The 17,323-nt window shown below is 45.3% G+C and overlaps 1 protein-coding gene across 4 annotated transcripts in view; it reads left to right on the forward strand.

Annotated features, from left to right (window-relative positions):
• The window catches only part of LOC139385521 (RNA-binding protein Musashi homolog 2-like), a 494,242-nt gene that overhangs the window by 379,201 nt on the left and 97,718 nt on the right, over positions 1–17,323 (forward strand). For all 4 annotated transcript variants that reach the window (XM_071130644.1, XM_071130645.1, XM_071130646.1 and 1 more), the window contains exons 9-10: positions 2,150–2,264; positions 10,123–10,197. In XM_071130644.1, coding sequence (XP_070986745.1) covers positions 2,150–2,264; positions 10,123–10,197 — 190 coding nt within the window. The remainder of the gene's footprint in view (positions 1–2,149; positions 2,265–10,122; positions 10,198–17,323) is intronic.

The raw sequence follows: 17,323 nt of genomic DNA on the forward strand, positions 1-17,323 counted from the left end.
GTGTTTACAATGTATTGATTGAAGGCTAATGACGACACTGGCATAGCCATTGAAACAAATCAATTGACCTTAATAACACAATGGCCTTGGTGTGTTCTGGGATGCTTTTGATAACCCTGGCATAAAAGTAATAAGCGTTATGTTAGGAGGATGGAATGTCAGTCAGCACAGCGGTGTGTGTGTGGAGATGGGGTGCAAATATGAATGGAAACACAGGCGGTTGAGGTGTGTGTGTTGGGGGTGTAATCGTGCCCTGGGGTGGAAGCGGTTGTGTGATGAGAACCAGATGAGAGAGAGAGAAAACGGGAGACGGGGATAGGGAGACAGAGATAGACAAAGCATGGAGACAGGAGATGGAGAGAGATGAGAACATTTGACAAACTTTACCTGGAGACGGAGCAGCCCTGCTCACTTCAGCAAACAAACAAACAGATATAAAACAACAAAATCATTTCAGCTGTGGGGAGGGGGGAGGAAATGCTAGGACCCCACCACTGTTCTTCATTTCGCCCCAAATTAAAGATGTGAGGTTAGATGGCCTTCTATGTGCTCCACAAGATGGCCCTACTCTGAAAGCCCTGTGTGAGATGGGGTCAACACCATATTCCTTTCATGATTTTCAGTGCCTATGTATTGTACAGTGCTTGCTGTATGTTCATCTCAAGTACAGGAAGACGATTTTTCGCGTATGACTTATGTGTCTTGTTGTCTGTCCTGAAATCTCTGACACATGCCATATTCCTTGAATGTATTCAATGTCGATCTGCAGTTAAATTCGAAAGTTTACATACACCTTAGCCAAATACATTTAAACTCAGTTTTTCACAATTCCTGACATTTAATCCTAGTAAAAATTCCCTGTCTTAGGTCAGTTAGGATCACCACTTTATTTTAAGAATGTGAAATGTCAGAATAATCTTAGAGATAATTATTTATTTCAGCTTTTATTTCTTTCATCACATTCCCAGTGGGTCAGAAGTTTACATACACTCAATTAGTATTTGGTTGCATTGCCTTTAAATTGTTTAATTTGGGTCAAACGTTTCGGGTAGCCTTCCACAAGCTTCCCACAATAAGTTGGGTGAATTTTGGCCCATTCCTACTGACAGAGCTGGTGTAACTGAGTCAGGTTTGTAGGCCTCCTTGCTTGCACATGCTCTTTCAGTTCTGCCCACAAATGTTCTATAGGATTGAGGTCAGGGCTTTGTGATGGCCCCTCCAATACCTTGACTTTGTTGTCCTTAAGCCATTTTGCCACAACTTTGGAAGTATACTTGGGGTCATTGTCCATTTGGAAGACCCATTTGCGACCAAGCTTTAACTTCCTGACTGATGTCTTGAGATTTTGCTTCAATATATCCACATAATTTTCCGTCCTCATGATGCCATCTATTTTGTGACATGCACCAATCCCTCCTGCAGCAAAGCACCTCCACAATATGATGCTGCCACCCCCATGCTTCAAGGTTGGGATGGTGTTCTTCGGCTCCTTCCTGAGCGGTATGACGGCTGCTTGGTCCCATGGTGTTTATACTTGCGTACTATTGTTTGTACAGATGAACGTGGTACCTTCAGGCGTTTGGAAATTGCTCCCAAGGATGAACCAGACATGTGGAGGTCTACAATTGTTTTTTATTGGCTGTCTTGGCTGATTTCTTTTGATTTTCAATTTGCTTTACAATGATGTCAAGCAAAGAGGCATTGAGTTTGAAGGTAGGCCATGAAATACATCCACAGGTACACCTCAAAATGATTCAAATGATCAATTAGCCTATCAGAAGCTTCTAAATCCATGACATAATTTTATGGAATTTTCCAAGCTGTTTAAAGGCACAGTCAACTTAGTGTATGTAAACTTCTGACCCACTGGAATTGTAACACAGTGAATTATAAGTGAAATAATCTGTCTGTAAACAATTTTTGGAAAAATGACTTGTGTCATGCACAAAGTAGATGTCCTAACCGACTTGCCAAAACTATAGTTTGTTAACAAGAAATTTGTGGTAAGGTTGAAAAACAAATTTTAATACACTCTCCAATCTGAGTGTATGTAAACTTCTGACTTCAACTGAATGTATTGTCTATGTTCATCCTGTGTACTGTGAGAGTCCTTGTCATTGATGTACATCTGGTTGTGTACTGTCCACAGGTAGAATGCAAGAAGGCTCAGCCCAAGGAGGTGATGTTCCCGCCAGGTACGCGAGGCAGGGCCAGGGGCCTGCCCTACACCATGGATGCCTTCATGCTGGGGATGGGCATGCTGAGTGAGTACACTTGGATTGGTGTAAGACATATTTTCTGATAGAATGGGGCCCTACGGTAATTTTGACTAAACACAATATTGCAATTAGCAAATGTAGCCCACTAACATTTCCAAAGTGACCGTTTCCAAGACTTTGACATTACCATGGTTTCTAATGCTCTGGCCGGACTGACACTGACTAACTTTGTCTCCCTCTCACACTGTCTGATACCAACACTAACTCTGATACCAATCCTAATTCTGATTGTGATGTGCTAGTGATTTCTGCCTGACATTGAGACTCTCAGCCACTTACTATGTAAAGGAATGTAACTAAAAGGACATGCTCCCCAAATCACTATGAAGAATTAAGAAGGTAAAGGGAAATACAGTCAAATGGCTCCTACAAGTCCGCTGCCACTTACAAACATGTGCTAGACTAGAGCTCTTTCAAGGGAATGCTGGGACTCTTCCGTCACCCCCCCACAACGACACAAAGACCCCCTCCCTCACAGCAGTTCACAAAGCATGTTCCCCCATTTTCTGTAGATTTGACGTGGAAAAGACAGGAAACAAGGATTTTGTGAAGGCTCCCCCACCCTGCTCTACCCCCTCCCTTCCAGCTCCCTTCTCCCTATCTTCTCAGAGCTTCAGCCCAGCGTTAGTGACAAGAGATAATTACTGTTAGATTGATCGTCTGCTCAAAGTAACTGAAGCAAATAAATCGTTTGATGCTGGGTGCTGAATCCGAATGACGGCTACTGGAAGCTGCAGGATAGGTCGCCCTGCCCGTAATTTGGCTTGATGAAGCATCCTCATAGGGGCTTGCGTGAAATATTCTATTGATATTCAGACAGTCTCATTACCACACCCACTGCCCCAAACACCCCACCCACCACCCCAAACCCCCATTCTCCCAGCCCCCAAATTCATCCAAGCAGAGCTATGGATTACAGAAGTAAATGAAGAGGAAAATTGAAGTAATGTTAAATTATGAATTTATGATTTCATCTGGCAGATTGCTGAATAATAGGATATGGATATCACATGATTTCATCTGTTGGGGGGATGAGAGGAGAGGAGGGCTTGTCTCCTACTATAGTTCATCTTCATCAACATCATTCATTCTCCAACTTCACCACCACAAACCTCTAGCTTCTGTTCTAACTCAGCCTGGTTGGTTTGGCAGATTTGTGTCAAATTGCTCTACAGGTGGCAGTGTCAATGCCCTGTCAACAGACATGTTTTAGGACAGGGTTCTCCAACCCTGTTTCTCCAACTCTAATTTAGCACACCTGATTGTAATAATTAGCTGGATCATAAATTGAATCAGTTAGTTCTAATTGGGGTTGGAGTGAAAACCTACAGGAGGGTAGCTCTCCAGGAACAGGGTTGGAGTGAAAACCTACAGGAGGGTAGCTCTCCAGGAACAGGGTTGGAGTGAAAACCTACAGGAGGGTAGCTCTCCAGGAACAGGGTTGGAGTGAAAACCTACAGGAGGGTAGCTCTCCAGGAACAGGGTTGGAGTGAAAACCTACAGGAGGGTAGCTCTTCAGGAACAGGGTTGGAGTGAAAACCTACAGGAGGGTAGCTCTCCAGGAACAGGGTTGGAGTGAAAACCTACAGGAGGGTAGCTCTCCAGGAACAGGGTTGGAGTGAAAACCTACAGGAGGGTAGCTCTCCAGGAACAGGGTTGGAGTGAAAACCTACAGGAGGGTAGCTCTCCAGGAACAGGGTTGGAGTGAAAACCTACAGGAGGGTAGCTCTCCAGGAACAGGGTTGTAGTGAAAACCTACAGGAGGGTAGCTCTTCAGGAACAGGGTTGGAGTGAAAACCTACAGGAGGGTAGCTCTCCAGGAACAGGGTTGGAGTGAAAACCTACAGGAGGGTAGCTCTTCAGGAACAGGGTTGGAGTGAAAACCTACAGGAGGGTAGCTCTTCAGGAACAGGGTTGAAGTGAAAACCTACAGGAGGGTAGCTCTCCAGGAACAGGGTTGGAGTGAAAACCTACAGGAGGGTAGCTCTCCAGGAACAGGGTTGGAGTGAAAACCTACAGGAGGGTAGCTCTTCAGGAACAGGGTTGGAGTGAAAACCTACAGGAGGGTAGCTCTCCAGGAACAGGGTTGGAGTGAAAACCTACAGGAGGGTAGCTCTTCAGGAACAGGGTTGGAGTGAAAACCTACAGGAGGGTAGCTCTTCAGGAACAGGGTTGGAGTGAAAACCTACAGGAGGGTAGCTCTCCAGGAACAGGGTTGGAGTGAAAACCTACAGGAGGGTAGCTCTTCAGGAACAGGGTTGGAGTGAAAACCTACAGGAGGGTAGCTCTTCAGGAACAGGGTTGGAGTGAAAACCTACAGGAGGGTAGCTCTTCAGGAACAGGGTTGGAGTGAAAACCTACAGGAGGGTAGCTCTTCAGGAACAGGGTTGGAGTGAAAACCTACAGGAGGGTAGCTCTTCAGGAACAGGGTTGGAGTGAAAACCTACAGGAGGGTAGCTCTTCAGGAACAGGGTTGGAGTGAAAACCTACAGGAGGGTAGCTCTTCAGGAACAGGGTTGGAGTGAAAACCTACAGGAGGGTAGCTCTTCAGGAACAGGGTCGGAGTGAAAACCTACAGGAGGGTAGCTCTTCAGGAACAGGGTTGGAGTGAAAACCTACAGGAGGGTAGCTCTCCAGGAACAGGGTTGGAGTGAAAACCTACAGGAGGGTAGCTCTTCAGGAACAGGGTTGGAGTGAAAACCTACAGGAGGGTAGCTCTCCAGGAACAGGGTTGGAGTGAAAACCTACAGGAGGGTAGCTCTCCAGGAACAGGGTTGGAGTGAAAACCTACAGGAGGGTAGCTCTCCAGGAACAGGGTTGGAGTGAAAACCTACAGGAGGGTAGCTCTCCAGGAACAGGGTTGGAGTGAAAACCTACAGGAGGGTAGCTCTCCAGGAACAGGGTTGGAGTGAAAACCTACAGGAGGGTAGCTCTCCAGGAACAGGGTTGGAGTGAAAACCTACAGGAGGGTAGCTCTTCAGGAACAGGGTTGGAGTGAAAACCTACAGGAGGGTAGCTCTCCAGGAACAGGGTTGGAGTGAAAACCTACAGGAGGGTAGCTCTCCAGGAACAGGGTTGGAGTGAAAACCTACAGGAGGGTAGCTCTCCAGGAACAGGGTTGAAGTGAAAACCTACAGGAGGGTAGCTCTTCAGGAACAGGGTTGAAGAGCCCTGTTTTAGACTAATATGAAGACACTCCACAACAATCTGGTGAACTTTTTCAGATTTATCAACTTGGCAAAATGTGGAGCGAATGGAAAGAGTTCATAGAAGAGGAGAGGAGGAGGAGAGAAGTGTGAGTAGCAGTAAAGGAAAGGATGGAGAGAGAGGGAGTATGAACTGAACTGCCAAGTTCTCTTCGACACTTGTTATCTAAATGAAATTGGAAAAGCAGGACAGCGAAACATTCTGTTCGCTAATTTACATACAAAAATCAACAAGGCTTATTATTTAAGGAACCCTAATTCCTTACGTGCCTAAATCTCATTAACCCCCCCCCTTCTGTTCACTTCTTTGTTTACTACACCTAATCGAGCCATTTATCTTTATTGCGTTAGAGCCTGAATGTATGTTTGCTGAAATGAATGCACATTTAAAGCCTTGCGCAGAGTGTGTGACCAGATGTATAATTGGTTTTAAAGTGAATCTGAACTGTTGAGCCATAAAATAGGTGCATTAGTATGCATATTAATACATGGGCCCTGAGGCTCTGAGGCAGCCAGTGGGGCCAGATACAGTGACAGCCTTTATTTACTGAGGTATATACAGAGAGATATGGAGGACAGGAGAGGAGAGACTGAGGAGAGGAGCCCACCCCAGAACAATAGTCAGACGAATCACTTCCTATCTGCTGTGTGTTTGTGTGTGCGTTCATGCATGCCGGCACACGGTCTTATAGGCCACTGCCTACTCCACGCATCGTCTCGACAGCCAGACCACCACCCCCCTCCTCTCCTCTCCTCTTCTGTTTCCATGTCTCCATCCCCTCATGTTGAGCCCCTTGTCTGGATGTCTTTGTCTAGCCTAGCTCCGCCTCCTGGAGGAAAGCAGAAGCACGCGGTGATCGTCTCACCTGCTACTGTTAGGCAGGGCGACACACACACACACACACACACACACACACACACACACACTCTCTCTTCTCATATCAGTCCAACTCTATTGTTGCGCAAAGAGCTTGTTCGACCACCGGAAAACATGTCTGAGACAGGCTCTTATGTCTCACAGTTTATCATTGTTGGTTTCCAATTTATACAACAAGGATGTGATGACTGAGGAGTAAATGTGTGTTAATTTAAAGGGCGGATCATCTGTGTGTGTTTGTTTGATTATGCAGGCCTGTCTTGCTGTGTTCTAGGTCATTCATTTGGCTGTGTAATTCATAAGTAGCCTATCATATGCAGACAGCAGAGCTGAGTTGGAGAGAATTAAAGTGTGTGTGAGTGAATGTGTTAATGTGTACATCTGTATGTCTCTAGAGACAATGGAATATGACTAAGCGGGTGCGTGAGTGCTTGCAAATGTGTGTGTTAATGCCGGTGTCTGTGTTCATGCAGACAACAGCAAGCACTGATAGACTTAGTTGAGTACAAACCTTGAGGCTGCATGACAGTTACCGGCTGACATAATTTCATGACCGCCATAGCCCTAGATGGGCTGTTATTTGTTCTGCTGACGAGGCATGGCTACCCCCAACGCGCGTATGTGCACACACACACACACACACACACACACACACACACACACACACACACACACACACACACACACACACACACTCACACACTAAAACCTCAAAGCTCTGGCTTTTCTCTGTGTTAATCACCCACTGTCAATAGAGCCCCACCAAACACACACACACACACACACTATCACTCTTTCTCCGCAACCTCTTTAAAGGGAGGACGCTTTAAAAAAAACGAATAATAATAATGTATGAGCATGGCCTTATTTCTATTACAGCATATTGCATGACTGTCATTCATATTCCATTCACCCTGTTCAATGTAACATTGATAGGTTTAGGCTACTACGTGATACTCAAATTTTCCTTATACCCGCCATGAGGTTTCTACAACCTAGCCTATGAATTAAAGTTTATAACCTAGGTGCACTCACACAGGTCGAGAGAAAAAATTGAAAAAGTTCACCTTTTCACATCTATGCGCTCTTTTTCCCTTTGCTTGTGACTTCAACGCACAACACATCAGCTGTGTGTGACCAGGTGAAACAAACTTTCCAAACCAAACCATATCATAACAGCTACACACAGCCTACATCGTTGTCCCCATATTAGCTAAAGTAACATCATGGTCAACATAGCTAGTAGGACAAACGTTAGTAAACTCACTACAATCATGCAGTAACGTTACAGCGTATAGTCAGGAAGCAGTTTACACCAAAAGCTTACCTTGACTTGGAAGAGTTCCAGTGTTGTGTTGGATAGTCATAGCCAGCTAGCTAACATAGCATCCCTCTGTTTGAGCTGGGTGTTTGAGTAGGCTAAACTAGCTAGCTGCATTTGCTAGCTAAGTAAGTGAAAGTGAAAATGACAAAATGTGCAGTACCATTAAAACGTTTGGACACACCTACTCATTCCAGGGTTTTTCTTTATTTTTACTATACTCTACATTGTAGAATAATAGTGAAGACATCAAAACTATGAAATAACACATATGGAATCATGTAGTAAACAAAAAAGTGTTAAACAAATAGATTCTTCAAAGTAGCCACTCTTTGCTTTGATGACAGCTTTGCACATTCTTGGAATTCTCTCAACCAGCTTCACCTGGAATGCTTTTCCAACAGTCTTGAAGAATTTCCTTCAAAGAAGCTTTATAGCCGCCTTTAAATATCCTCACAAAAAAAAGAAATGGAACACGTTCAGTATTTAAATGTATAGATGTTGTCAGAAGCTCACTATGATCAGTAAGTGCCAATTTCATAGAGTCCAGTATCTCTCTGGGCCAGTGAGAAAGAAACCAGGTCTGGGATGGAGGAAATGAGGCCACTCAGCTTGGGCTGTTTGAACAATATCTTCATTATAAATTTTATCAAGTCCAATGTGTGTCAGAACCTCATAGTAACCACTACATTGCATTTACCTCCAATACTCTCTCTTTCTGTGTCTCTCCCTCTCTCTCTCTTTCTCTCTCTCTCTCTCTCTCTCTTTCTCTCTCTCTCTCTCTCTCTCTCTCTCTCTCTCTCTCTCTCTCTCTCTCTCTCTCTCTCTCTCTCTCTCCCTCTCTCTCTCTCTCTCTCTCTCTCTCTCTCTCTCTCTCTCTCTCTCTCTCTCTCTCTCTCTCTCTCTCTCTCTCTCTCTCTTCTCTCTCTCTCTCTCTCTCTCTCTCTCTTTCTCTTTCTCTCTCTCTCTCTCTCTCTCTCTCTCTCTCTCTCTCTCTCTCTTTCTCTCTCTCTCTCTCACACAAACATATACAAATGCACAAAATGTGCAAGTAAACTGCTGTTGTTGTTTGTGAGCAGTGATAGGGCTCTGTAGCAGGATTTAAACAACAGCTTCAAGTGTCTAATGAGACCCAGTTGGACTGTGACAGCTCCAGTCTCCAATCTGGCAACCGTACAAGAGCAGCATGTGTTGAGTCCCATCTCACTTTATTTCCCTCTTATCTTGCGTCGTGACCAGGATGTGCTCCAACGGATCCAGCATGGCATGTGTTTTTACCCCTTTTTCTCCACAATTTCCTGGTATCCAGTTGGTAGTTACAGTCTTGTCCCATCGCTGCAACTCCCGTATGGACTCAGGAGAGGTGAAGGTCGAGAGCCGTGCATCCTCCGAAACACAACCCGTCTAACCTGGAAGACAGCCACGACAATGTGTCGGAGGAAACACCGTACAGCTGGCGTGCATTGCGCCCGGCCCTCCACAGGAGTCACTAATGCACGATGGGACAGGAACTTCCCTGCTGGCCAAGTCCTCCCCTAACCCGGCCGACGCTGGGCCAATTGTATGCCGCCCCATAGATCTCCCGGTCGTGGCCGGCTTCGACAGAGCCTGGACTCGAACCAGGATCTCTAGTAGCACAGCTAGCACTGCAGTGCCTTAGACCACTTCGCCACTCGGGAGGCTGATGTGGTGTTTTTTTAACACACACACACTCACTCACGCACACACACACACACACACACACACACACACACACACACACACACACACACACACACACTTGAAACAGTTACGGCTCTATCAGAAATAAGAGACTGGGGAGCTTAAGGAGCACTTCTGCCTCAGTGAGGATGGCACAATTTAACAGATTGCAAGTATATTCCCAAATAGCAGACTCGGTTTCTTTTTTGCCACTTTTGGAGTGACTTTTTACAATCTCTCAATCATATTTCCCCTTGCCTGTTCCGTCTGTGGTATCTCTGCAGGTATTACCGCCCGCCGCGCACCGCGGTAGCCTCACACCTCAGAAAGACCCCGCGTCTCTCTAATCCATAATGTCCTTGCACAAATCTCATCCACTCATTGTCTTGCAGCACCGTGTCGTTCATGATCGATTAGCCGGGGCTCTAAAAGAAAGGTTATCCATCAATAACAGTGTAGAGGGGACAAAAAACCTGGACAGATCCAGACACCCTGTTGCCATATAACCCTGGGAGCCTGCGGGAGGACGAAGGGACATCTGGGAGGAGGAGGCTGGAGAGCATGACAGGCTGAGACTGGGACACTTCTGATGCTCATCAGCTAAAACTGAGCCTTATGACTCACATGCTATCTAGTGTCAGCAGCAGGGTTGTGTGTGTGGTGTGTGTGTCTCTAAAGTGATGGGAGGCCAAGATGGTTTAACACAACTCCTGATTGTCCTCTCTCTCGCCCCCCTAGGTTACCCAAACATTGTAGCAACGTATGGCCGTGGATACACTGGTTTTGCCCCGAGCTACAGCTACCAATTCCCTGGTAAGTTCCATCTTGTTAGGCACTGTGTGCTTCTCTGCCTGCTGGGGTGGGGTAATGGACCCCCTGTTGGCTCCCACACAGACCCCACTCCCTGCCTCCCTCCTCACACACACACACACACACACACACACACACACACACACACACACACACACACACACACACACACACACACACACACACACACACAGAGTTTGGCACACAAACAAAAAAATCTAATCTCACACACACGCAGTGTTCTCTGTCTGATCTCAGCTGTGTTTCTGAGGATGATTATGTGATGTTGTAATGCCATGTCACTCTCTGTAACCCAATGGCTTCAGTAAGGGATGAATTCCTTCCTGGCACCCACTCACCGCATCATCACTCTGCCAGCTATTATAAAGTGGAAAAATCCAATCCGCCAAATGTGATTAGATAAGGTAACATTATGCAGTTATTTCACTATTCACTTCCCTCTAAAGGTCTCTACAATGGGAAATGTCAGGGTTGAGCCTAAAATGTGCCAACAGCACTTGACGGTGATCCACTGTTCAGGCTTGATTTCATGCCTTATTTCAACATGTTATGCGTGGCCTGTGTCCTCTCTGCCGCTTGGTATCACTATACCCAGATTGGCATGGGAGAGAGTGACTGTCACCATGTTAGGGACTGCCATGGCGAGATGGTCCACCATTATCCAGCCTGCAGGGAATTTATATACACATATACAGGAGGGGAACAAGCAGTGTTTCAATGGGGAGTTGTTTTTCTTGTGGATGGTCAATTTAATAGTTGAAACCTATCTTTCTAATAGGAGTCAGGTAATGTTTATTTAGATACAGTATGATACACCAGTGTACTCTCCTAATGATGACGTGGGATCTTTGGCGATTTAACTTCAATTGTCTGAAATGTAACATTTTTATTGTGGTCTGAAGCTGTTGATCTTGTGGCCTTAGCCCCATGCTCATACGAAGATGCAAGAACCCACTGCATCTGTGAGCAATGTCAATCGTCTGTGGAGGAGGGAGTGGAGAACATCAGTACAGTATTGCAGCAGGTTGTTGTCTCTATAATCACAGCATCTCGGTGTACTCTTCAGCAGCAGTGTGAATGCGTGTCAAACAGAGTCACAAACACCCGAGTTCAGACGGAACATTACCGAAACAGATGAATAAATGAATGGAGGGAATGAATAATGAATGGGTGTAAATTGGTGAGGTGCTGATGAAATCATCCAGCACTGTGACTATACCAGGGGAAAGGGATTCAAACAGGGGTGTCAAACTCATTTTCCCCAGGGTCTGTATTTGGTCTTCAACAAGGTCTGGAGGGCTGCACTGAAAATTGGTTATATTTACGCTGCGTAAAATTTGAAACAAAATCCTATCTTTTGGGGAATTTTCAATGCTTTTTGACTGTCTAGCAGTCTAGCCCTACCCGCCCTCCTCCTTCCCTCTCTCCTCCCTCTCCTTCTTCCTCCTCTCCTCTCTCCACCTCTCCCTCCTCCTACTCACACAGATTAAAAATAAAATGAAAAGACAAAAAGCAAGAACAAACCGTCTAGCTGGAGGGACCCCAGCAGATCTAGTGCTATCTGTCGTCAGTCCAGGCCTTGGTTTGGCTAGTACACAGGCACTGTGTTACATTGCTTAAAGGGCTGATTGCTCTGAGGTTAACTCTGCTGCCTTCCTTTAATCTGCTGGCTCTGTCTGTAAAATGATCTTGCCTCAGCACCAGGAACAATGTGGTCCTTTTATGTCCCTGTGATTGTCAGATACTGTAGTGCCAAACAGCCTTGATGTTGGACATGTAAGGTGAAAAGCCTGTTTTCCCTCTTTGTAGCGTCGGGGGATTTAGCATAAAGCTCACTCTGCTTGGGAGGTTAAAAATGGACTGTTGAAAATGAGAGGAGATGCACTGCCCGCAATCCACACAGGAGACAGCTTCAGAGGAGGTCAAATGGAGGTGTGTGCGTGTGCATGGAGGTGTGTGTGTGTGTGTGTGCGTGTGTGTGTGCGTGCGTGCGAGGTCATTTTACCATGGCCTATTTCTCATCTCACACGTCTCCTGATTCAAAAATGATTTGAATGAATGTTTCCTGTGCTATGGCTATTGTAAAGTGTGCGTGCACATTGCTAAAGCAACAATAAGGATGATGAGACAACAGTGTTTACAATTCGTGCTGCTTGCCTTTGTGTATTTTCTTTATTTGTCCCCGCTACATTCCCCTTTTGACTGTCACAGCCAGTTCTAAGAAACAGCCATTTTAGAGCAATTGGATGATGTGGCAATAACATTTCTATTCCACTTCTATACTGGTTCAAATGGACCTGGTGTGAGACTATTATCAAAACAAGAAACACTTGTAGTGAATATCATGGCGTCTCTGTCTGTAGACTCTCTCTTTCCTCTCACCTTCACAGCAGCCAATTGTCTCGTTGTCTTTGTCACACCCCATTTCTGGCATCTGACGGGCCTGCCGCTGATGAGAGCTGAAGGATGTGGTGGCGGTGAATGCCAAGGTCACAGCCTCTTAGAGCACTTCCTGTGCCATGGCTGTGTAATAATGCCGCCTCATCCCTCGCTCCTCTCCTCCATTTACCTGGCTCTCCTTTAAGGGGGAAGGGAATTGAAGCTTCACTTTTGATTAGAGCCTAATCAGTTATGCAAATGGCAGGGGGACCATCAATAGGTTTGCCCCCATCAACCTCAAACACACACACATGCAACGCCCACACACACACCCGGGGCCCCACAGCCTGAATTCAGACAGCTACACACTGCGGCTAAGGGAGATAGAAACCAAACAAACAACAAATAAAACACTGTTGGTGCCCCTCTGTTTCTCTGTGCTTTCTGGCCTGGTCATCAAGAGAGTGAAATACCTGCAGTGCTCTGTTTAATAACTACCTGAACCATGCTGGGCTCGCAGGTCGGTCTGGCTCTGTTTAATAACTACCTGAACCATGCTGGGCTCGCAGGTCGGTCTGGCTCTGTTTAATAACTACCTGAACCATGCTGGGCTCGCAGGTCGGTCTGGCTCTGTTTAATAACTACCTGAACCATGCTGGGCTCGCAGGTCGGTCTGGCTCTGTTTAATAAGTACCTGAACCATGCTGGGCTCGCAGGTCGGTCTGGCTCTGTTTAATAAGTACCTGAACCATGCTGGGCTCGCAGGTCGGTCTGGCTCTGTTTAATAAGTACCTGAACCATGCTGGGCTCGCAGGTCGGTCTGGCTCTGTTTAATAAGTACCTGAACCATGCTGGGTTCGCAGGTCGGTCTGGCTCTGTTTAATAAGTACCTGAACCATGCTGGGCTCGCAGGTCTGTCTGGCTCTGTTTAATAACTACCTGAACCATGCTGGGCTCTCAGGTCGGTCTGGCTCTGTTCAATAACTACCTGAACCATGCTGGGCTCGCAGGTCGGTCTGGCTCTGTTTAATAACTACCTGAACCATGCTGGGCTCGCAGGTCGGTCTGGCTCTGTTTAATAACTACCTGAACCATGCTGGGCTCGCAGGTCGGTCTGGCTCTGTTTAATAACTACCTGAACCATGCTGGGCTCGCAGGTCGGTCTGGCTCTGTTTAATAACTACCTGAACCATGCTGGGCTCGCAGGTTGGTCTGGCTCTGTTTAATAACTACCTGAACCATGCTGGGCTCGCAGGTCGGTCTGGCTCTGTTTAATAACTACCTGAACCATGCTGGGCTCGCAGGTCGGTCTGGCTCTGTTTGCCCCAAATCACTAGGTTGGACAGAGAGAGAGAAAGAGATGGAGGGAGATGAAGACAGAAAGAGAAGGGATGGGGAAAAAAAAGAAACTCACATTCAAGGTCAAAAAATGCGGCATCAGCAAATAGACCTGTTCTGACGTAGTCATCAGTTAGACAGCCAAGTTCATGGATCGTAAAAAAACTGAAAGGGTGCCTGTAAACTGAGAAAGAGCACATCCTACATTGTCACCTCACTTAAAACTTCCTATTTTTTAGGAGGCTTATACCATGATTTGATCAAACAGTAAAGTGCATTATCCTCATGATTCCTGTAATGAAATGTCTGCCTGTTGCTGTGCCTGTGTCCCCGCTGGTGCCTGCTGCTATGATGACGGAGCCACTCCTCTGGGTTCGAGCGAAAAATGCATTCTGATTGTGTAACATTTAAAAATGCAATTGCGGGAAAAACACAGCTTTGGAAGAGCTGAGTGTCTCAACTTTCTGAAGGGATCATTTTTATTTCTCAACTCTCAATATTCAGCTCTATAGCAACTTATTTACATCCAAGATATTTGATATCGCTTTGAGATATGGAGCAGCGCGCATGTAAAATGAGCACCGACCATTGCGAGGGCATAGACCTCATTGGGTAGTAGGCCACAACTGCAAACCGGGAGGGCATGGAAGTGAGCGCACCCACCCATAACTACCAGGACCAGCACACACCTCTCACAGCATGAAACTACCCTTAACTACCAGGACCAGCACACACCTCTCACAGCATGAAACTACTTTTAACTACCAGGACCAGCACACACCTCTCACAGCATGAAACTACCCTTAACTACCAGGACCAGAACACACCTCTCACAGCATGAAACTACCCATAACTACCAGGACCAGCACACACCTCTCACAGCATGAAACTATTTTAACTACCAGGACCAGAACACACCTCTCACAGCATGAAACTACTTTTAACTACCAGGACCAGCACACACCTCTCACAGCATGAAACTACCCTTAACTACCAGGACCAGCACACACCTCTCACAGCATGAAACTACCCTTAACTACCAGGACCAGCACACACCTCTCACAGCATGAAACTACCCTTAACTACCAGGACCAGCACACACCTCTCACAGCATGAAACCAAACCACAAAACACAAATAGCAAAACACAAAACATACAATAATCCCATCCCCATCCTGACACCCGATTAGAAGACCTAAAACATTTATACTGTACATTTATAATTATATATAATACAATTATTCCAACACTCCTCAGTTCCACCCTTCAGACAGCCACTGATCAACCTATCTTTCCTAATAAATCATAATTCTGCCATGGTGTCTCACTAGTGACTTGAACCTCCCCATTGCAACATTTCTGCCCAAATTGCCACAAAAATAAGTGTTTTACCCAAGAGCACAATGATATTTCCTGTTGACTGACTGTGGTCCTTCAAATCCCCCAGCAATACTGTTTGCAGGTCCAACTGCACCCTGATATTATGGCATAACAGCCATTCCTGGACCTGACTCCAAAAACAAGCCACCCGTGGACAGTACCATAAGAGATGCTCTATTGATTCTGTGTCACGTTCTGACCTTTATTTCCTTTGTTTTGTATTTATTTAGTATGGTCAGGGCGTGAGTTGGGTGGGCAGTCTATGTTTGTTTTTCTATGTTTTGGGGTATTTCTATGTTTCGGCCTAGTATGGTTCTCAATCAGAGGCAGGTGTCATTAGTTGTCTCTGATTGAGAATCATACTTGGGGCGGCAGGGTAGCCTAGTGGTTAGAGCGTTGGACTAGTAACCGGAAGGTTGCAAGTTCAAACCCCCGAGCTGACAAGGTACAAATCTGTCGTTCTGCCCCTGAACAGGCAGTTAACCCACTGTTCCTAGGCCGTCATTGAAAATAAGAATGACTTGCCTGGTTAAATAAAGGTAAAAAAATAAATAAATAAAAATACTTAGGTAGCCTGGTAACACTGTGTGTTTGTGGGTGATTGTTCCTGTCTCTGTGTTTTGCACCAGATAGGACTGTTTAGGTTTTCACATTTTATTGTTTTGTAGTTTATTCAGGTATAGTTTTCCTTTATTAAACAAACATGAATCATCACCATGCTGCGTTTTGGTCCGCCTCTACTTCACCGCAAGAAAGCATTCTGTTTCTGTATGGCAAAGTCTGTACCGGTCTGACTGTTGAATACCCCATATACTGAGCATTCTTTTTGTAGCGAAAATGTTATATAATAGCTTAAATTGAGAATAACTAATTGAAGCATCAATTGTTGTTTTGTATATCAGTTCATATACCCAATGCCATGGTATTGGGACATCGAAAATCTGTTCCCAGCTATACGGAACAAAAATATAAACGCAACCTGTAACAATTACAAATATGTTTTTCAACTACTTTCAGCTCATATAAGGAACTCAGTCAACTGAATTAAATTCAGTAGGCCTTAATGATGGATTTCACTTAACTGGGCAGGGGCGTAGCCACGGGTGGGCCTGAGAAGGAATAGGCCCACCCACAGGGGAGCCAGGCCCAGGCAATCAGAATACGTTTTTCCCCACAAAGGGGCATTATTATAGACAGAAAAACCCCTCAGTTTCATCAGCTGTCTGGGTGACTGATCTCAGACGATCCCGCAGGTGAAGAAGCTGGATGTGGAGGTCCTGGGCTGGCGTGGTTACACCTAGTCTGCGGTTGTCAGGCCGGTTGAACGTACTGCCATATTCTCTAAAACGTCATTGGAGGTAGCTTATGGGATAGAAATTAATATTAAATTCTCCTGCAACAGCGCTGTGGACATTCCTACAATCAGCATGCAAATGACACACTCCCTCTACTTGAGACATGTGTGGCATTGTGTTGTGTGACCAAACTGCACATTTTAGGGTGGCCTTTTATTGTCCCCAGCACAAGGTGCACCTGTGTAATGATCATGTTGTTTAATCAGCTTCTTGATATGTCACACCTGTCAGGTGGATGGATTATGTTGGCAAAGGAGAAATGCTCAATAGGGATGTAAACAAATTTGTTCACAAACTCATTTATTTTTCACTTTTAAGTACTTTCCTTTTCCATTTTTTTGTAGCAGAGCTGCAATGAGTTGGTTATAATTTTACATCTCCACACACATGGATTAATTGGTTGTATAACATAATTCTACCGTCGTTGTTTACAATTTCATTCACAAACATGATAACTTTCTTATAAAGTGCATTCGGAAAGTATTCAGACCCCTTGACTTTTTCCGCATTCTACAGCCTTATTCTAAAATGTATTAAATCGTTTTTTTCCTCATCAATCTACACACAATAGCCCATAATGACAAAGAAAAAACATGCTTTCAGAATTTTTTGAAAATGTATAATGAAATAAAAAACTAAAATATGACATTTCCATA

The sequence above is a fragment of the Oncorhynchus clarkii genome, chromosome 27 (assembly GCF_045791955.1).
Source record: "Oncorhynchus clarkii lewisi isolate Uvic-CL-2024 chromosome 27, UVic_Ocla_1.0, whole genome shotgun sequence".
Taxonomy (NCBI): domain Eukaryota; kingdom Metazoa; phylum Chordata; class Actinopteri; order Salmoniformes; family Salmonidae; genus Oncorhynchus; species Oncorhynchus clarkii.